The sequence below is a fragment of the Salminus brasiliensis genome, chromosome 15 (genome assembly GCF_030463535.1).
Source record: "Salminus brasiliensis chromosome 15, fSalBra1.hap2, whole genome shotgun sequence".
NCBI lineage: Eukaryota > Metazoa > Chordata > Actinopteri > Characiformes > Bryconidae > Salminus > Salminus brasiliensis.
Window position 1 is genome coordinate 21,277,627 of NC_132892.1, and position 21,833 is coordinate 21,299,459.

Genomic DNA, 21,833 nt, shown 5'->3' on the forward strand with positions numbered 1-21,833 from the left:
CCTCTTAGCAGCTGGGGCACTCTGAACATCAAGATAATTGGTGCAGGAGATGCAGGGGAGGTCTATAAGAAGATAGCAGAGTGTTAACAGGAATAGAGTAGGACCAAGAGAAACGTCTGAACAAACTGCATATAGGATTGCTGAAAATGGTAATCAAATGGCTCTAAAGACCTTCAGGAGGATTTAGCAGCTTCTGGAGAGGCGGTGCACTATTCTACTGTGCAGCGACACCTGCACTAATATGGCCTTTATGGCAAAGGCACCCGAAGAAAGCCGTTCCTGCGTCCTCACCATAAAATTCAGCATTAAATGTTTTCTAAAGACATCAGTTCATACTTGATGCATTACATATTTGTGTATGCATTATATATACATAAATAAATAAAAACTTAAATATTTAATATATGTATATAAATAATAGATTTATATAGTATACATATATGCATTTAAATGTATAATACATATATAAACATGATTTATTTATTTATTTATTTATTTTCATTCATTTGGCCCGATAGCCCCTCCACACCCCCTCTCCCCCCTCCCCTCCCCTCCTCTTCTCATCTATCAAGTGAACCACGCCTCGTGCTGGCTCCTCTCGCGCCGGCCATATTGACGGTTGGAGTGAGCTGTGGTCGCGGTGGATCTGTACAGCTGAGCCCTGCTCCTCTCTTCATCGGCGCCGTTACCCAGGAGAGTGCCACCGGGAACACACGGCGACGTCTAAATAACACACCCGGGGGGTCGTTTGTGCGCTGTGCCTATGTGTGTGCCTCGACCTCGAAGGATTTGTGGTGTGTGAGCCTGGTTTTAGGAGGCGCAGTCCCTCTCCAAGGTGAGTTTTAATCGGCTGTGTCTCTGTTGTCCGTTGGTTTGCTCCGGGCTCCGGGCTCCGGGCTCCGGGCTCCGGGCTCCGGGCTAGCGTTATCCCCCCTCAGCGACGCCTCCCTGCAGCTCGCTCGGTAGCCTCGTAGGGTTGTTAAGGTCTGTTTATGGCCTTTGGCAGAGGTTTTCCTCCGCAAAGTTTAAGAGTGGGGCAGTTAATCAGGCTTTTGTCCACACGGGGCTCACGGAGAGAAGCCTAGCTTAAAGATTATAGCGGCACTTTGTGGCTGAGCGAGTTTGCAGCGTTATTAGCTAATATAGCTTAACGTTAAGTGAACTAGTGCTACCCTGCCCCGTTTTAACTTGTGGAGCGGCGACGGAGGGGGGAATAGCAGCTTGTTTTTTACGTATTTTCCCCACCAACGCAGACAGGCCCATGTTTAGAGACCGGAGTGCTTAGAAATGTAGTTTTGGCGATGTTTTCCAGCTGGCTGAAGGACTGCTGTCACAACTTTCTTCATCCATGTTGAGCCGACTGACTGAAAGGCCAGCCTGCCAGCCACAGCCCGACCGCCCGCCCGCCCGCTCACTCGCTCACTCGCTCACTCGCTAGCTAGCGGCGTGGATTAGACACTATCTGTCTAATTAGCTAGCTAGCTGTTTTAGCCTGAGCGTTATTTATTTATCCTTCAGTTTGGGGACTCTTTAGCTTCATCTCGATAAATAGTCTCCTTCTGATCATTTTTGAACACCCCCCCCCCTCTCTCTCTCTCTCTCCTCGTACTGCTGCTCCGGGGGCCCTAGGACCAGGTCCGCAAGGCACATTCAGCGTGGCCTAGTTTCTGGGGGTAGCAGCACACATGTGGTGTCAGCTAATTCACACGCCGCTCTCTGAGACTTTTCTGCAGGGTTTTGTGTGAACGTGAAAACTTTGGTAAACAAAGGCCGAACCGATGCAGTGTTTTCTGGCAGCCTCGCTCCGCATTGATCTGAGCAGAGCTGAACACAAGGCTGCTTTGCTGGGAAGGTCACTGCAAATGGAGCCAAACGCCAAAACAGACAGTCCAGAAACTGGCATCTCATGACTGTCTGTTGAGCTGGCACCAGGGCTAGGCTCCAAACCCAGATCTCGCCCGGACAGGAGATTAAGTTGGAGCACTTGGCCAGAGGAAACGTTCATGTAACGTGCTTTACGAGCAAGGGACTGCGTTGAGGGAACGAGCTGGGCGGGTTTATGGCACGGCATGCTTAGAGAGTGTCCAGAAGGGCATGGCTTACTCTCCTTACATGTTTGGGATCACATTTGTGTTACTGGAAGCAGTTGATGTCATGGCAGTTGTGGGCAGTTGTTGCATTGGCATTTTGAAGAAGGGAGTTGATGGGAGTCAGTGAGAGTTATCTGAAACTAGAGATGGGCAATATGGGGAAAAATACAGTGTCGTGATATTGGATGTTATGACTGATATTATGACTTGGACAAAATGCACCAGTAGTAACAGATTTCTAAACTGCTGTCCAGAGACTGTCCTTAATGCTCAGATATAGTCATTGAAGATTTGCTGCACTTCGTCCAGTTAAACGGGACTAATTACGTCCAGTTGGTCAGTGTTCTTTAAGCAATCTCGATAATGTGCTACAATATGCTCCGAAAAGCATGTTGTGTATATCACAATAACATAATTGAATCACCGTGTTAAAATATTGTTATATTGCTATTGCTGGTGGCTTCTGTAAATACTACCCTTTTAAAAATTACTGTTACTTTTGTCTTAAAACCTTTTTAATAAATGAATAATTGTGGGTTGATTTCAGAGAAGCATGTTATGTATCACAATAACATAATTGAATACCTATGTAAAATAGTTATATTGCTGTTGCCTTCTGTAAATACTACATTTTCCTTACTGATACCAATTGAAATATTACAATTACTGTTACATTTGTCTTAAAACTTTGGATGTTAGTAATTATGGGTTAATTTCAATAATGTCAAACTATACTTTTGCTGATAGTGGTACATTTATGTTTCTAAAATGTAGAAATTCGCACAATCTACTTGGATTGAAGAGAAGTAGAAGTTAACATGTAGGTCTGCAGGCTAGGTGTGGGCAATATGGTAATATTATCATGATTATATCACAAGACATTTTCATGTTATGCGATATTAACTAATATATTAACTAATAAATATATATATATAAGCCATGCCCTTCTGGACACTCTCTAAGCATGCCATGCCATAAACCCGCCCAGCTCGTTCACTCAACGCAGTCCCTTGCTCGTAAAGCACGTTACATGAACGTTTCCTCTGGCCAAGTGCTCCAACTCCAACTCCTGGTAAATATGGTAAATATTATCATGATTATATCACAAGACATTTTCATGTTATGCGATATTAACTAATATATACACATACATACATGCACACACACACTTCTTAAACCAGGCTTAATTACACTGTTTGTAACGAGACATGCAGTAGATTAGAAAAGCAATCGTGTATCACGATGAGACAATTTATCACAATACCATAAAATATTGTCATATTGCCCACCTCTACTGCAGGGTTGCAAATACAGTACAGTGCAGATCTAAATTTTAGTGCAAATGTTCAGCTCTGTTGGAGTTCAATAAATCCACAATCATAATCAGTTTAAAAACAATACCACAGTGATTCAGATATCATTGTGCTTGCCTTTGATAAAATAAGCTGTTTATAGCGGAAGCACTTCATGTACAATGACCCTTTACTGCACTTCAGGTAGAAACACAGTGTGAGTGTTTGCTGTTTTTACACTTTTTTCAAAATCTAATTCATTTGGCTTCATTCATATTTTATTTTCCTCCAGTGTTCATTCCAGCATTTTATGCTGACAGTGGTGTGATGCAGGTGTTGGTCAATATATGATGATATACACTATATGGACTAAACTATAGGGACACCTGCTCATTCACTGTTTCTTTCAAAATCAGTCCTGCTTTTGTTAAGGAATGTCCAGGGAAAGCTTTCTACTAGATTGTGGAGAATTGCTGTGAGGATTTCATTGCATTCAGCAACTAGATTGTTTGTTAGGTCATGATGTTGGATGAACACCACCCCACCTCATCCCAAAAGTAGTTCCTGAGCACACAGTCCCACTGATTCACAGCTCAATGCTGAGGGGCTTTATAGCGCTTTAGTCTGTGTCTAGCATTAGGTTCATGTTTACCTGTTCCAGAGGGTTCTATTCTTTTGGCAATACCTCACTACAGAAACTAGACAAGCCCCTGTACAAGCATTGTGTCAACACTGGGTGCATTCATTAGAACGAGTGTCCACAAGCATTTGGACATATAGATAATGTCTATGCCATCTCTGCTGGCATCCTCTTGGTGCATTTGTGGTTTAGGCCAAAGCAGAAAATGATACTCTCGACTGTTTACATGCACACAATAGCTCATCTAAGAAACTAGACAAAACAAAGACCTTTACTGTAGAGGCGGCATAAAATACTGCCCCCTCTACAGTCTTGTTTACATGCATACCACAGAGTATTTAGCTATAGGATGAGGATATTGATCAGGGTTCCCTTAGTAGGTAAAAGTTTCTGAATCACAAAACAAAAATCTAATTGTTGTCTGAACTTTGCTTCACCCCAAACTGCAATAAAACCACATGAAACATGTGATCATGAGATGCAAATGTCCAGGCAGTAAAACTTGCTTGTCCTACAGTAAAGTTACTGAGGACACTAGTACTAAAAACATCTACAGATGTCCCCCTGATTAATGAATCCAGTCCAAATTGCGCTTTAGTGAGGCTAATCAGCAATTGAACCACCGGTATGCATGTAAACGTGGTTGCTCAAAACCCCTAGTCTGCTTATGGTTCACACTGATGCACAGTATTCCACGTTTAGCTAGAAGGTGTAAACAAACTGATTTCACAGATTGTCTGAGGCACATTTTTCAGCAGTAAGCTGGAGTAGCACTGTGCTGCATGCTGCAGTGTTTTCCTGCTTCAACTCGCCAAGTTTACCTCAGGAACGACTTGTTCATTTGTTTATTAGCTGCATCAGGTGTTCTGGGAGCAAACACTGAAATGTGCAGGGGAGTGAGGCTCCAGGGACAGGATTGAGAACCAGTGTTCTGAAGCAGTCAGCCTTGAGAGGCCCTACCTTTTGTGGTTTCCCATGGTCAGAGTGTGGTGTGGGTTGTGTGGTGTGGTGTGTGTGTGTGTGTTGTGCTTTTTATTTATTTATTTTTTTTTGCTGATGCATGTGGATTTAAGTGGCTGATTAGCTTTTATTGAAAAAACATGTTTTTTTTTTATTTTATATATATTTTATATTATATTTTATTGTTAATTGCAAATAGTTACTTGCAGTAGGTGGTTGGTGTAGTGTAGAGTTTGCACCACCACCTTCCCTGTGGGAAACTAGGGTTCAGTTCCCAGCTGGGCAAACACACCATTCTTCACCAGCGTGGTCCTGTTTACACCTGGGCACTTCATATTACTAATATCTGGAATACATACTGATTGAGTTTTTAGCCACATCCATTTACGCTTTGTGTGGGACAGAATATGTAACATTTCTTGTCGCATTACTGGTGTTTCGTCGGACTGGGAGGAGTTTTGGTTGTTGAATGCGTCTTAAGCCCCTTTCAGACCTGCACAGAAACCCAGAACCTTTCTGGACATAACCTGGAGAAGCTGTGAATGTATGAATGCAAATATTTGTCAGTTGGACCGGACATTACCCCTCTTGTGTCCTGCCAGCCCCCTAGTACAAGGGTGTGGGTAATGTCAGGTTGAGCCCATGTGTGTGTAGAATAGGTAATTTTTTTGGAAACTCCACAGTGGGTCAGAAAATTGACACAGAAAATATCTGACTACCCTACGTGAATATATTCCACCCTACGTGGACATATTTGAAAAGGCTTTCAAGAAACGGATGCATTTACACTTTTTTATAGTGCCTTAAATACGTCTCGGACCACCTCCTGAAGTGGTTTTGAAGGTTTAAATCTGATTTAAATGCGTCTTTGAGTTTACACTTGCACCTTTATATGGTTTGGCCTTATCCAGATGTAATCCTGATACTCAAGACTGATGAAGTGACGAGGTGTAAACAGAGTCTGAGTCCTTAGGCAAGACTATATTACAATACTAACTTTGATTATGAATTTGTTTTTGAGACTCTCTTACTATAGAAAGAAAACCATATGTTTTAAAGTGCCTTCATTTCAAAAGGGCATCAGAAATTCTTCTGCTGCAGATAAGAAAGCAGGCATGCAGCAAGGACGCAAAGGTTCATCCATTTGGCTTATAAAGATGACTTTGACCTAAATTGTATTCTTAATGCAAACGAACGGAGCCAGAGCTCATTTTAAAGCAGACTGAGACCAGCCTCTTTATTTGGTTCACCCCAGGATTTGAATAGCAGCCACTTTAAGCCACATTAACAGCAATTTTTTTCTCAGTTGAAACAAACCTACCAAGTGTGAAATTGACATTTTCTCTCATACCCCAGATGTACTTGATCAGCCAATACATTTGTGGTGTCAAACATTATTGATTTTGTCATACAACCTTTTCTCTGTGGTGCCAATGAAAGGTTTGAGTGACAGACTTCTGTTAGTTATTAAAGAATAAAACTTTGCACACTAGTATAGTCTTAGCTCATCAGTTATGTTTGGAGTTCCACCTTCTCTTGATCCCTTATAGAGGTTGTTACTGTGTCTTTAAGGCTAAGCTATGTAAATTGCTTCTATTCTGATTCAGCTGCCCTGTATTATGTATTCAAAACACAGTCCAGACTAAAACACATTCATAACTTCAGTCTGAATGGGAGGAGCTAAATTACTGGGAACAGAATATGTGGCAGTATGTAAATGCATTGGTTTTTGTGATGTCGTGTCAAACTGGATTCAAAGCAGGTTGTTTTTACAGCTTGATTTCCACAAGGCTTATATAGAGTGAATAGTACACTGTGAAACCTCGCCAATATCTAAAACCGACATAAGACTCTTTAATAATATGATAATAATAATGTTTTACAGGATATGTGTATGTATATGAGGTCTTTGTACTTTCGCAGAACACCATAAAAGTGTTGCCAAATGATAGCAGGTTACTTGTGTCCCCTGTAAAATTAACTATAAGGCTGGGAAAGACTACTTGATATTCATGATTCGAATTATACTCATTAATATTGATGCTGTTCATTGTGTCTCTTCATAAGGTTTTGAAATGTTTGCTTGTAGTGGAACACACGCATTTGTCATATTTAAATGAGCAGTGTGGTTGCGTCTAATCCTAGAGAGCTTTTTGAAGAAATTGAGAAAACAGGTGCTGGTTTGGTTGTTTAAAAAAGAAGGCTAGTTGTTTTGTATTCTAGCACATGCAAGTTCTAAATCTAAATGTGTATGAAGTGTTTAATCTGAATTAGTTAATAGCAGGTATTTTGCATATTTGTTAACTATTAAGTTTTCTCAGGCCAATGAACTAGACCTAGAAAAAATTGGGCAGTGGCAATATTATTACATTTGGTTAAAGGAAAGGCTGAGATTTAAAGGGTAAACCCACTTTTTGCATGATTAAATGATTAAAATGTAAACAAATAAGTAATTCAGAGTTATTTGGTGAAATGCTCTGTTCTATAGACATTTTAAAAGTAAATATTTTAATTTAATGTTAATAAAACTTGTTCTAATCAAAAATAACCCCAAGGTGTAATACTTTATTTGATAATTACTTTTTATGATTTTTTAAAAAATAAAATAGAAAGAATGGTCCCTGGATGGAAGTTTCTTTACCTTTGCTCTGACAGCAGATCCTGTTTAGTTTCAGTACTATAGCTGACCAAAATGTTGTGGTGTCGGATGACATCTGAACAACCCTGTGGTAATGAGGTGTAATTAAGAACCCATGTTCAGCTGTACCATTGTTCTTGCACTACCCTATTTCATTGCAGTGCTGCTTGACGCAGGTGTCTGTGGTAACTGTACCATATCATGCTGTATTATGAGAAGTTATACACCAATGCTTTCCAGTAATACGACTAGGAGAGTATAGTATGGTCAGCATAGTTTTGGGATTTCCCTGACACAAAACAAAAAAACAAAAAAAAAGTGCAGAACAGGCAGTCCCCAGTATTATGTCTATACCTCATTTTATCTGCAGCGCAATTGGATATCCAGTTACTCTTGTGCAGAGGCTTGAGGGTGTTGATTCATTTGAAACAACTTTTGTCTTCTTTTGATACCTGCAACCAATTGTACATGACTTGTTTGCATAGGCTATTAAATATTTTAGTACCTATAAACGTTATGACCTATACATTTTTAATACTAGGGATGTAGTGGTACACAAGTCATGGTTCAGTACAACAGGGCACATAAAGCTAGGTTTTATTTAATTAACCAGACAGTACTGCAAGTTACAAATTCCACACAAATTAGGCAGGAGGGATAAAGTGAGATCTTTGTGCATTTGCTGTCTTACTACTCATCATGCCTAATCACTGACTCATAACAGGCTACAAATAATTAAAATACTAATTATAATACTAATAACCACACTCTTCATTTCCCACCATTGCCATAGAGAGCAAAATAAATTGCACCACCTTAAATCTTCGAAATGCGCGTCAGTTTTAATAGTCCGTGTAAAATAATGAGACCGGAGCTCCGCAGTAGCCTCTACAAAGCAGGTGTGATGCAATAGCAGGGACATTTAAAATAATTGTACGTTGGTGACATTAATTAAACGAAGCCTCGAGGCCAATAATTTGCCTCAGACAAGTTTTGTAATCAAATTATTGAGTTACTTGAATAATCGTTTCAGCCCTGCTCCATTCAATTACATAGGATTGATTAGACTCTGTAGTGAAATGTGCAGTTGATCAGTTTTCTTTAAGCATTGACTTTATTCACTATACATTCATAAAAGCATGTTGTGCACCACGATAACAAAACTCATCACAATATGATACAATATTGTCATTAACTGGACTGATGTAAAAGACACATGAATTACGACCTGGCTGTTCAGTTCAGAGTCGCATTGCTGCATATTGGACAGGTCTCTAATTTCAGTACCGCATATTCATATAATTGGTCTCGCTCCCTCTGGGCGGGTAAGATGGCCCACCCTCCTGCTGCATCTCTGAGCACAATGCAAGTCCATCAGTTTTCAGAATTCATGATTTTCACCCATCAGCGTTTTCTCTCTACAATTTCAACATGTCATACAAGCACTGTGAATCCCCTCATGGTTATAAAGAAATCCTGACTGCTAACCTGGTCACTAACGGAAAAGCTAATAAACACAGATGAGATTCAGCTTCCTAGCAGTATCATTGTCAGTATAGTCTTCTGACTTCCTCCTGCACTAACCAACAGGCAGGGAAAAATGTAAACAAACACTCACCCTCCCATAGTCGTACCACTTTGCAGGTTACACTTTGCAGTATTATAAAACATTAGAAAGAAGGTTTTTTATTTTTAAAGCCAAAGCAAAGGACCTTTAATTTGGCCAAGCAAAGCCCCCTCACCCATATTATTTTCCTTACATACATTCTTACTTTTTGTTTTTTTTCAAACTGTAAAATATATTAGTAATAAAATATAAATTAAAAGTCATTTTAAAAAAATATATTTTGTCTGTAGTGCTACTAGTATCTACTTGCAGGAACTGTGGCCATTTATACTCAGATGATCATAAAAGAATAGGTTAGAGGTCCAACAGTACATGTATTTGTCCCAAACCATCATGGTACAGACATTTGAGGATCAGCTGACCTGAACAGTAGTTCAGAAATCTTAAGCTGTAAGCCATTAGCAAGTTATCAACATGTTATCAACATGTCATGCTACGCTAAACTGATTGGCTAAGCAGTTGGGTGCTAATATGAACACTGTAATGTAGCAGTTCTTACATTTTTATAGAAAACAGCTGGAGGATTGTTGTATCCATTTCTTTGAGCTCTTCTGATTGGTTGCTAAAGTGTTTATGCAAGCTTGTGGGTGTCTTCCTTACAAATGTGAAATCTATGCTTGCTGCATGGATCACAGTTCTAAAGGAAACCACTTGCTGATGCTGTGATGGGGAAGTGTACTGCAGAGCTCCATTATAAAATGCACACAGTACAGTACAAACTGTACTGTACTGCAGTATTGGAGAAAGCTAGTATTCACCCCTTTACACTTTTCTCCCTGGTTCTTAAAAATTGATGCTGTTGCCAAAACAAAAGACTTGAGAAAAGAAAGCAGTTTATCTTTTTCAGTTTCAGTGAAAGCAAGGAGCCTCATTGTTTCCTTGTCTTTTTCAGGGCCTACACCGGCGGATTTGGGCCGTCCTGTGACGGAGGACTTTTTTTTTTTTTTCTTTTTTTTTTTTTTTTAGGTGGAACGGGAGGAGAGGTCAAGATGCCGAAACCGGTAAGTCTTTTTTTGCTAAATGTCTGTGTATTGCATATCATTTTGTGATTTGTTACTGCATTATTGGGTGTTTGCAGTACTGTTTGCAGTACTGATATTACAGAAGGCAGCATTATGCTACTGAGCCGTATCACCAGCCAGTGTTCTTACTCTGCGCTTTGAGCGTTTTTGAACAGTCTGATGAATGATGAATGCCTGTTCAGCTAAAGGCCGGAGACTAGGATGGCATCGGTCTTGTTTAAATGACAACAAAATGTGGCTGTTCCTCAAACACCTTACACTGTGTGACCTGCAGTCTGAGGAGCAGCTGGCGTTGATTGTTGCCAGCCCAACAATGTCAGCAGTGTTTAAGGATTTCACCAAAAGTGTACACGTGCGAGAATAAATCACTTGAGAAATTTGACGAAACAAGTTGCTTCTTAGTGAAATTTCCAGTTTCATCTTAAACAGCATTAAGTAGTACTAGGAATATTGATGTTGGAGTTTGTTTTGTTGTTAAATATGGTTTTTATTTGACTATTAAAAAATAAAATGAACAGATTATCACAATGCTTAGATGCAGTGGATCAGACAAGACAAAGGTTCTGGGTTTGTTTTGGGCTAAGTTTTTCTTTTTTTCCTCTGTTTCATGCTTTTGTATTAACCCACCCAGTCTAGCAATGATCTCGAGAGTTCATTAAGTTAAGTTAAGGCATTGTGGTTGGTGTAGAGCAACAGTTATCACCAGTACTGGGGTTTGGTTCCTGGTCTGGGTGACTACGCTGCGCTACACCAATAAGAGTCCTTGGGCAAGACTCCTAACACTACATTGGACCACCTCTGTAATAAGAGCGTCAGCTAAATACCAAAAATGTAAAGCTTCCTCTGATACATATGAAGCCAGCCACCGCCTCTGCCATTGGTGTGGCATTGCCAGGCAGCCAACATGCTCGCAGGAAAGCGCCAGGTCCCCATCTCCACCACAGCAGCTAACAGATGCCTGTTCTAGCCAACCTTGCATAGCAGTGATGAGGATCCATATATCCGGAGAGACCACGGTCACACTCATGACCCCCAGGCCATAGTGGAGCCACTTGAAGTTGACCAGATCAAGTTTGATATCTGAAATTTGCTTCTTTGGTTTAGAATGAGAGATGCTAGGCTAATGTTGCTAACAAGCACTGGATTTATGTTGTTGCCAATAACCTCTTGGTAAATACATGGAAGATCTTCAGTTGTTTCATAGGCCTGTCACGATAATTACACACTTCTGTTTACTTAGACAGGAGAGCCTATTGTTGTTAATGAGCCGATATGTTGACTTTAATGGTGGTTTAATTTGTTGATGTGATGTTGTAGTCAAGATGGTCATTATACTGGACATGCTGGAACTTTCCTCCCACAGTTCTAGGGGATACCTGCTTATTAATAGTATTGTTAGGAATCACATTTCCACATCCCTAAATTAACAGCTCTGATAAAATGGCCAACATGATCTCAATGCTGCGGCGAAGTTAACGGTTGACATTTCGCATGGGTTTGCGTGAGCCCAGTGAAAAGAGCAGTTAGAAAACGCTTCATGTCGGTTTGCCAGATTCAGGAAATATCTTTCTGAATAGAGCAGAATTGCCAAACCGCTTTGGCCAGTGACATGGGGAAGATTTGTGCGTTTAAATGAGGCCATGCGATTGATCTGCAGGGCATGTGAAGCACAGAGGTAAAGGAACCCAGATGTTGAATGCTTAGAAGATTGGATAGACCTTTACTGCATCAGTGTTTTTGAATCGTGCAGTAGTTTTAGGTTTTAGGTTTATGCCTAAAAGTTTATGAAGGAAATTGCCCTGCTTAAGTAATCCATGACTGTGTTTGGATTTGTAAGAGAGATGCTTATGAAAAAAAGGACATCTTGCACTGGAGATCCTGGTCACGTGTAATCATGTAATAGGAGGCTGTATAGAATGGAACAAACTACTGACTGTCAGACAAAGATCTCACTGATGGTTGAATCATCTGTTTAGATTGCTCTCCTACACTTCTTTCCTCCCTGCATGCTGAGAATTTATCACACGTGTACACTGGTGCACCAATTTGCAAATATTCTAATGGCTGAAATGGAGCTCTTCCTCTCTTGGCTGTGAACCGAAGGTGTTTATCCTTTTTTGCGCTCACCCTTATGTGCCACAGTCAACCTACGTCAACAAACAGATGCAGTTATAATCTGCGCTGGTGGTGTCAGGAGCTTATGTTCATCTCCTACAAACATCTACCTGTTATGGTTGACTTGTCGCCTACTGAGGGTTTAGAAATTCGATTTGTCTAAAAGGGAACACGCATTAGCAGGGATCCGGGGGGAGGGGAATACTGAGCGTAGTACATTGACTTTGGCATTAGGCGACGTTTACCTACACTGTTGGCCTCAACTAACAAAGTTGCCTGCCTGGCCATATAATGAAGATAACTGACCATAAAGATAAGCATTTTAAGCTAATATTGACGGTTACTGATAACTCCGATTTGTGTTTTCAACATGTGATTAGCAGCTCTGTTGCTAAATTGATAATATTTGTGATAAGCGAAAGCCAGCTCTTTTATAGCAGGCAAGGCCATACTAACTGAATTACACATGAGCTTTTGACCGATGAAGAGGAAGTGTGAAGCTTAAAAAAAATAAAGAGTATGCCTGCCATGAAAAGAGGCTGCGTAATCTTTATGAACCTCTTTAGCTCTATAAATATGGACGTCCAGATTTTTTTGTTGATGTTGTTGTTCTTGCTCCTCCCAATTCAAGCACTTGAATTTGTGTATCAGCAAATTCCAATCTGGTCTTTGTTGCCAATTGGGTTGAGTTTGACTTCATTTTCTCATTTGTCTTTTTTAAAAATTTCTTCTGTATTTTTTTTTTTTTTTTTTTTTTTTTTTAAATAACAGTGAATGCAAATGATCATCGCTGACAATCGAGGCAATTGTCAATTGACAGTCGAGACAATCTCAGCAGCGCTGTGGCCGTTGAGCATCTGTCTTAAGATTACATCTGAAGTAGCGATCATCAGGGCCCAAGCACTATGGCCATGTTTAAACTAGGGCTGCACGATGATGCAGAATATCTGGCAGGAATGCCAGTGATCAAACATGTCATGGCCTGAGTAAGGCGTTTCTTGTATGCAACATTGGAGTAAAATAAATTTTATTGGGCAGATATCAATTTTCTGTTCTCCTTTTTCATGATCTGTACCAGTGTGGAAGTACGTTTTAAGTAAGCAGCAGAAAAGGTTGCTTTTTTGGTTTGTGTCCATGGTTTCTTCAAAGTTTGATTTCGAAGCTTTTTTCTTTTTTTGCTTTGACACCGCAGCAACGGCCTCCTGAAATTTTGAAAGAAGTGGGTGAATGCGAACATCACCCCAAATATTAATGACGTGTTACCTCGCTATCCTGCCACTGAAAATCACCCTCACTGCTATTTGTCTGTCTTTCACCTTCTTCATGAATGTTGAGTTGGGTTGACCACGAAATCCCATCAATTCTGATCTTGTTGCTTAGACTGATTCTCACTGCCACGCATTGGATTTGAGTACCACTTATGAAGGTGGACTAAATCAGAATTGAAAGTGTCAGATTCAGTGTTTTTACCATTCACACTGCCATGCTGATTGATGTAGATCTATAAATTGATATATATATATATATATATATATATATATATATATATATATATATATATATATATATATATATATATATATATATATATATCGGCATCAGCAAATATGTATGTGAAAGAATATTGGATATCTGCATCAACCCATGATTCTCAAATCAGTGCATCCTGTTTAATCTCATTGTGAAATAGTTGATCATGCTAAAGATATAACTGTTTCATTAAGTTTTCAGTCAAAAAGAAGCAAAGCTGAAGTAGACATGGAACTGCACCTCAGTGACATGAATTACACTTTTAGTTAGTTATTCTTTAGTTACTTACATGTAATTCAGTGTTTGGGTACATGTGCACAGCAAGTTTTGGGCCTCACTGTGCCTCCGGGATCTCTCCCTCGCCCTCACATCCACTCTCCATCATCCTCCCCCTTCCACCAACAGCCCCAGTAACACTCATACTCTGCTGCACCAGGCTGCTCCCCAACACTGCGGCTGTTGTCTTGTTCCATGCGAGCCAAGAGCAAACCGGGGCCCTCAGCTGCAGCCAAGCTAAACATAGGTGAAAGCTCTGTTATCTATCCAAATTTCGCTCTGCTCATTTGTGTTCTCATGAACAGAAATGCCGTGCGACCCACCACCTATCATCTGCTTCCTGTTCTGTTGTGGAACTGCTGTTTATGCTTAATGTTTAGGCTGGTTCTCAGCGCTTGATTTATGCATTGCGTTACAGTCACTGATGAGCCCTTGGAGGAGCACTGTGAGGGGGGGCTGGCATGGCAGACTCTCTGTAGGGGAGCTGGAGTGGTGTGTTCCCTATTAGAGCTGATGACCTTGCAGTACAGGCACAGGAAGAACAGCACTGCTGATTGGCTTTAAAGGGATACCTCAGCAGAAAATCAAGTTTACATTTGTCCTTTTATTTCCGGTTTACTCGACCAGCCGAAACATGTTTAGGTCTAAAGTTTGCTTCTTTTGTTATGTTCTCTGTTTGAAGAACACTGGTTTCTCTGTGGTGTTACATGCTATATTACCAGCTGTGCTGAATCAGGTTGTAGAACAGTCCTCTAAATATTGACTAAGACTTTGAGCAAAACCCAAACCAACAAGGCAAAGTCTGCGCATGTGCAAGGGTGTTTTAGACATTCAGTTTGGAGTGATGCAGGTTGGTGTGTATTTATACAGCTATAACCTTTTGGCTAGGTTAGCTTCATAACTCCAGTTCCAGATTGAAGGGGCAAAATCTGGACCCTTAACATTTCTCAATTTGCCAAACTAACATTTACTGTCATGTCTAAAATGTGTTTTTCACATGTTTAAACAAATGGACATATGATCTTATTTTGAACAGTATTGAGAGATGGAGGTAATAATATAACTAAACACATACAATTGAGGAAATGAAACCTTTACCATTTACCTTCAAAGTCGCATGCCTGAGCTGGGAGTGGCGTTACACCTATTTTGACCACCTTCCAGTTACACTTTCCAATAATTGTATGCTTTCAGAACATTTCCCGAAAAAATGGTTAGTTAAAAACTTCAGAGTTATCACCGCTGGTTTGAGAATCCTATACTGGTATATTTAAATCCAACCAAAATGTGTCCCGGGTTAGCGGTGTCCCGGGTTAGCGGTGTCCCGGGTTAGCGGTGTCCCAGGATTTACTGTTTAGGTATTCCTGTTGATGTGCGGTGTTCTCATTTTTTCAGGTATAGCACAGTGGCAGGGTATGTAGCCAGAACTTGCACACACTTTCCTCTCCCTTCTTTGGTTTATGGGACAGTTTTCTGGAAAACGGTCATACGGGATCATCATTAGTTAGAGAGATGGAAAGTGGGCGCACACACACTGATGCAGGCAGTTTAACACAATACGCTACAGATGTGAACCTTCAGCATAGATGGAATGATTTGTATGAAAATAATTCCTCTTAACCGCAGCAATTTACGAGATCGATTGCTCAACCTGGCAGGTTCGCCGACATCGCAGACAAGTTTGGGCAGGGGGAACACTAAACGAAATGACAGACGGAAAGCGCAGGAGACGTTTTGTAATTGATAACCCTGGACATGGTACAGAAAAACTGTACTTTCACCAGTTATTCAAAATCTTGGCATAATTCATTGGTTTATAGGTAGTCATTTGATGTGAAATGGAGCACTACAAAGAAGCCTTCTTCTGATGGGAACAAGGGATTTGACAGCACAAATATAGCCTTTTTATTTTTTCCCCCAAAATGGCAGTTGAGCTACACGTCTTTGTACAGTATTGGGCTCACTTGGCCAAATGACGTGGTCGTAATTGCTAATCGAAAGGTAGTAATCAAAAATTAACAGCTATTTTTAGCAAAGCATAATGCACAGGGCTCTTATCAGTCTTATCAATGATCTGGTTTCTGTAGTACGAAATGTTAAGAAATGTTGGTTTGGCGTCAACGCTGGGAGTCCAGATGAGATCTGGGTCTACCAAGAACATGAAGCAAGGTGTAGATCAAAAAAGGAAGAGTGGTTGTGCACTGTTCCACTGTGCAGCTTTGTTTGGTCATAAAAACAAATGCATGGTACACTTGTTATGCTTTGCTAATATAAACACTGGACTACATGTAATCCACAGATTTGACCTCAGCATAAAAAGCCTTTTCCATGGCAGAATTAAGCAAGTGCTTTTCATTTTCAGTCCCATGCAGTGGTTAAGCTGCACAGAACCAGTGCTGTTTTTTGTGGTTGCCTTGTTTTTGTGTAATAGGTCATCTTAATAATCAGATTGATGAACATCAGACAGTTGAAAAAGAAATTCATATATCCGTCTTGAGACTTTTCTGTATTTCATTGTTTGAAAGTTCTGACGAAGCTTGCGCCAAATCAGGGCATAATTGGTCTGAATTCTCAGCTTCACTGCCATTATAGAGGCTAATTCTGCTAGCATCACCAATGACTGTTTCAGTAATTTCAGTCATCTGATTATAATGGCTGGTCTAGTCAGTGTAATCATTCACTAAAACAGTCTCGCCATAATTGTGCACTACTTGTTAGCTTTCAGCCTTTACCATTCCAACACCCGACTCATACCGTCGCTGGCAACAATGCAGTCCTTAATGCGTAACTTCGTCCTCTGTATTTACAGACTATCCTTTTCAGCCAGCAGATAGAGGAGACTGAGCTCTCAGTATCTCAGACATGCATGCCTCGTTGCCCTGTAAACCCCACCCCCTCCCAGCTGGTCTAGGGCAATAGGGCACATGAGGCTGCTACATTATTCATGAGGCGATCAAGGGAAGGTGCCATGCGTCCGCTCAGGCGTCCCCTCCGCCCTGCAGGGGGTGTTTATGACCCTTTGGACCCCACAGGATGTGGCCTTGCGAGCGGCTTTGCGTGTGCCTGTTTTTGTTTGCACCATTCAGAGTGGAGTGTGGTAAAGGCCCCTGTCAATCCTAAGGTCTGGGTCAACATCCTGTGGAAGCAGTGGGACAGAGGCTGGGAGGGGAGGGGGGGGGGGTCATCGTTTACAGTATTGAGTTTTTAGTGTGTGAGATGGGGATGGCTGCACTTTTTATCGCCTGCCATTTGTCATTGTGGGCCCAGCCATAACACTGATATGCACAAGTCTGCAATAAGCAATTTTTCTTTTTTTTTAATTGTGTGTTGTGGACGGATGTGTCTGATTTATTCATATTTTCTTTGGATGTTTGGAAGAAATTTAAATGCGAGCTAACAAATTTTAAATAATGTTAGTCAGAAATTACAGGCCAAGCTTTAACCGTGTTGCTGGCATGTTTTGTGTATCATGAGGCAGGTTTGCAAATGTTGTCTGTATTGTCCAACTGCTCTGTAACCTCTAAAATGTTCATACTTCATTTGTCCTCAGTGTTGAAATTAGACGTGGGCTGATGAAGGATGCACCGATCCATCTTTTCCTGTTCAGATACTGATACATAAACTTTGCATATTGGCCAATACCAATCCAGTGCCCTTGTTGAATTAATAAACCATATACCTGAGAGACTTAAGGAATCAGTTATTGACGTAATCATTACTTCACTAACTTAAAACAAACTAAACCTGTAACAAATGAACACAGATATAAATGAATCCAATTTCTATTTATTGGTCACTAAAATTAATAACTGTGCTGGACCTGGGCACAGGGTTGTCTGGCCTGAGGGCTTATTCTGAAATTCAAAGTCTGAGACTAAAGAGGAGCTAGCAGCTCGATGTCCCTAGTGCTGATCAAAAACATCATGTGTATGATTTTGATGTAATATCTCAAAAGTTGCCTCACAAACATTACATTTTTGTCCTCAATAAATTAACCGTACACGCTCATGTGAAAAACGTGGGGGCGGGGGGAGGAATTAGGTACACCCTGACTGCTTCCATAGGAATTAAGAGGGTAAGTGGCAGGCAGGGGCTGCCAGTCAAATGCCCCTGGTTAACTGATCATCTGCAAGTGTGACCACCTCTGTTAAAGCAGAAGCTTGACTGTATGTGTAGTGTTCTGAATGTTGTCATGTTTTAGATGCCCTAGAACGGCAAGCTGTATTTACTTTAGCATAGTTGAACAATGAGAGTTCAGTACCTTGAATCTCTATAAACAGCTGTAAAATAGGCCAATTCCACCCCCCCAACTGTTACGTTACAGTCTTGACTCATTTTATTGACAGTCCTCAAATTTACATACCCCCAGCCCACTAACAAAAGTCTTTTGACCACTAGAACTGGGGTCAAACACAATGGTCACCTCTGGAGAATATGGTGGTGTTGAAACTTGCAGAAACATATTTCATTAGATGACCTTTGCCACCTGGAGAGCAGCACACAGTCTCCAGACTATGCTGGCCATAGGAATGCAGGTTGCTTCGCCAACCAGGCCTAATGAGAGCAGTCTTTTCCTGTGCCAGTGTTCGCAGAACTATCACTAAAGCGAACTATGTTCTAACTTTGGTTTGGTTTAGTACAATTTTACCATAAAAAGCCCCTCTACCATTAAAAATAAATAAATAAATAAAATGAGTTAAAGCTGCTTTTTAATCTTAGCTGTGGACAATTCATGTCCTGTGACCGGAATCTGCAGAATTTCAGCTTGATTGGCCATGACCAGTGACCGGACACATACACACACTTAATCTTGTCATGACACACAAGCAGCCAGTGCAGTTCAGCTCCAAGCCTGTACAAACACTGTACTTCCTTTTTTACTTGGTTTTTAAAGTTTATCCGATACCTACTGTACTTTTTGTGATTTGAGAATTTGACATTTAAATATCTGTTTTTATATGAGATTTTTTTTTTTTTGTGAAATTGGACAAAATCGAAATTGATGGTTCCCACTCTGTGCCCAATGCATCACGTTTTACATTATTTACCGTTATTTCAGATGCATCACAATGATTCTTAGGCAAAGTAGCTTATTGTATGGGTGGGCAATGTAAATATTTTTTGGAATTATGACAACATTGATCATAATGCACAATATACTTTTCTAAGCATATTGAGGATAGCGTCAGTGCTTAAAGAATGCTGATCAACTGCACGGTTTTTATTACAAATATTGTGATATTAAATGTTTACCGTATTGCCCACCCATAGCTGGTAGTATCTCTTACTGTAAATGCTATACTGCTCAATAACTTTCAAATGCCCCATCATGCAGTCAGTGTGTTTTTGTGGGATTTATTTTGTTTGTTTAATTCTGAATGTGTGTTCTGCCCCTGTAGAACAGAGACCTCTTTTGATATTTGACGTAGACACGCTCAGCTGTCCTGCAGTAAGGACGTGCAGGTATAGGACCCCTCTCTTGTGCCTGTTCTCCCTAGCCGTTGGTGAACGAGCAGCTGCCTTCAAGCCCAGAGGGGGAGATTAGCAGCTCTGAGTGGGAGGAGGAGGAGGCGGCGGCGGCAGGACAGCCCCCGTCTGTAGCTTCCCTTCGCCAAAGCCCCTATAAACGGCTTACAAACAAACAGCTGCACATTTAATTAAGAGGGGCTGTCTGAGTGAAGAGCAACAACACGGGCGAGGAGGAGCTGTCGAACAAGCACTAAAACACACAGTACAGAAAGGACAGTGTTAACGTAAGGAATTCCACTCCTTTACAAACACACTTGTTCCAAAACACACAAGCGGCAGATGCCATGCTACTTAAAGCTCCGTTGTAAAGAATGACTTGACCAACTGCCCCAGTGACTACGCAGTAGATTACGCTGCAAAACTGACAGATTGTAGCAGGCTAACTCAACAAATGTTGGAAGCCTCTAAAGTAGTGGCTTTATCATAGCAGTTTTACAGCCTTTTCCATGGCAGCTGTCCACATACCACATTATCAGCTAATGTTCTGGCTTTAGCAAAACATGAATGAGGACAACGTTCACACATTAGCCTTCACGTGGACTGTTTAGAAAGCTGGTCTAGGTTTTGACTAAGTCTTGCCCTTTCTGGCAAGGCTGTGTCTGACAAGGCTGCTGTGAGTTTCTTGCAAGGCTGCTGAGACCACCAACATGTATATGTATGTAGAACACTAGTCAAACCAAAGGTCTGAAGTGTTCCTACCAGGCTGGGCCAGACATGACTCTCATATGTGGGGACATTAAGTAGGCAGCCAAAGTTTTGCTTGATGTGTGGATTAATGCTGAAGCTCTTGGTTGAAACAGGTTGTGGTTAGCAGGCAGTTTCAGATCTGTGGCTCAAACAGTGTTGGTTTTAACTGCTTTGTTGGAGGTGCAGCAGTGCTGTCGTTTCATGGTATCGGGGTAGTGTCTGCAGCTGCTTTCAGGTTACTCCCCTAAATCCTGCAGCACTCTGTAATCCAGTGTTATGTTCTCGTTTCACCACTTAAATAGTTCTAGGAGTGCAGAAGACGTGTGCACTCATGAAAATAAGATCTATGCATTTAAAAGTTTTAGTACACAATTGATTGTGCTGATGATGGAATATCCAATAATAAGGTAACCGTGATCTTCAACCCACACATTTTAGCTTGGAGAAGCGTGGGATTTTGGTCCCGGTATGCCTTTTGTGCTGTTAGTGGCGTTTGCTAGTTCTACTGTGTAGAACAGACACTCACTGTACTGTTTGTAAACGATAATCACAAGGCCGTTAGCTGCCATGCTAACACTCGGTACCAGTGTTGAACGTGATCGTTAGCTGGCATGCTTTCACCACGGTACCGATGTTGGATGAGGCTGTTAGGCAGTGTGTTCTGGACGTAGAGTGTCTTTACATTAATCGTAATTTGGTTGGTTCTCCTAAAAATACTGGCTTCAGTACCAAACCCTAGTCCCCACTCCAGTCACTTTCTTATTTGGACTGAAATGTAATGTGCGTGCGTGCTGATTGACATGGCTTTATGTTTAATTTTTGATTTCTTTCAGCTATTTAAGTATTCTGACTCATTCCTAGTTTCATCCGTTACCATCATCTGTACTAATAGACAGAGGTGAGTATTGTGTTTTCCAGAACTTCATCTGGGTCTACTCTCAGCAATCGCACCAGGGTGCAATGAATGAATAATATGCAGAAAAGTAACAGCATTAGCCATGCTAACTGTTTGTCCAGGTCAGTTTTTCCACAGTCTGTTTGCCAGTCCTCAAGTGAAACGTCCCTCCCTCTGGCCTACGTTACACTAATCTCACTTAATCGTTGTGTTGTCTCCTACGCTGTTAACAGTGGGAGCATTATTTTGGTTAAAGAAGTCTCCCAGCATGGAGAGAATGAATTGGCCAAACCCGGTGTTCATTTTGCTGTCCCCGGTCTCGCTTGGCTCGAGGGTCGGGTGTGTTTTGGCTCGGAGACCCACCACACAATGGGCCAGCCATTTCACGGATGATTGCTGGACACCAGCTCCACTTGTGACACAAAGGCACCGACATTCATAACTAGTGACTCGGAAACGACAATTAAGCTCTTCCCTTCTCCCAGTCCTCGCTGTCATCTCCCATCTCAGCCTTTCCGGTCTCTGCCTTCAT

The 21,833-nt window shown here is 41.1% G+C and overlaps 1 protein-coding gene across 2 annotated transcripts in view; it reads left to right on the forward strand.

Annotated features, from left to right (window-relative positions):
• The first annotated feature begins 612 nt into the window (after window positions 1-612).
• Window positions 613-21,833, forward strand: part of LOC140535419 (radixin) — a 54,347-nt gene continuing 33,126 nt past the window's right edge. For both annotated transcript variants that reach the window (XM_072656785.1, XM_072656786.1), the window contains exons 1-2: window positions 613-835; window positions 10,140-10,248. In XM_072656785.1, coding sequence (XP_072512886.1) covers window positions 10,237-10,248 — 12 coding nt within the window. In that variant the 5' untranslated portion in view covers window positions 613-835; window positions 10,140-10,236. The remainder of the gene's footprint in view (window positions 836-10,139; window positions 10,249-21,833) is intronic.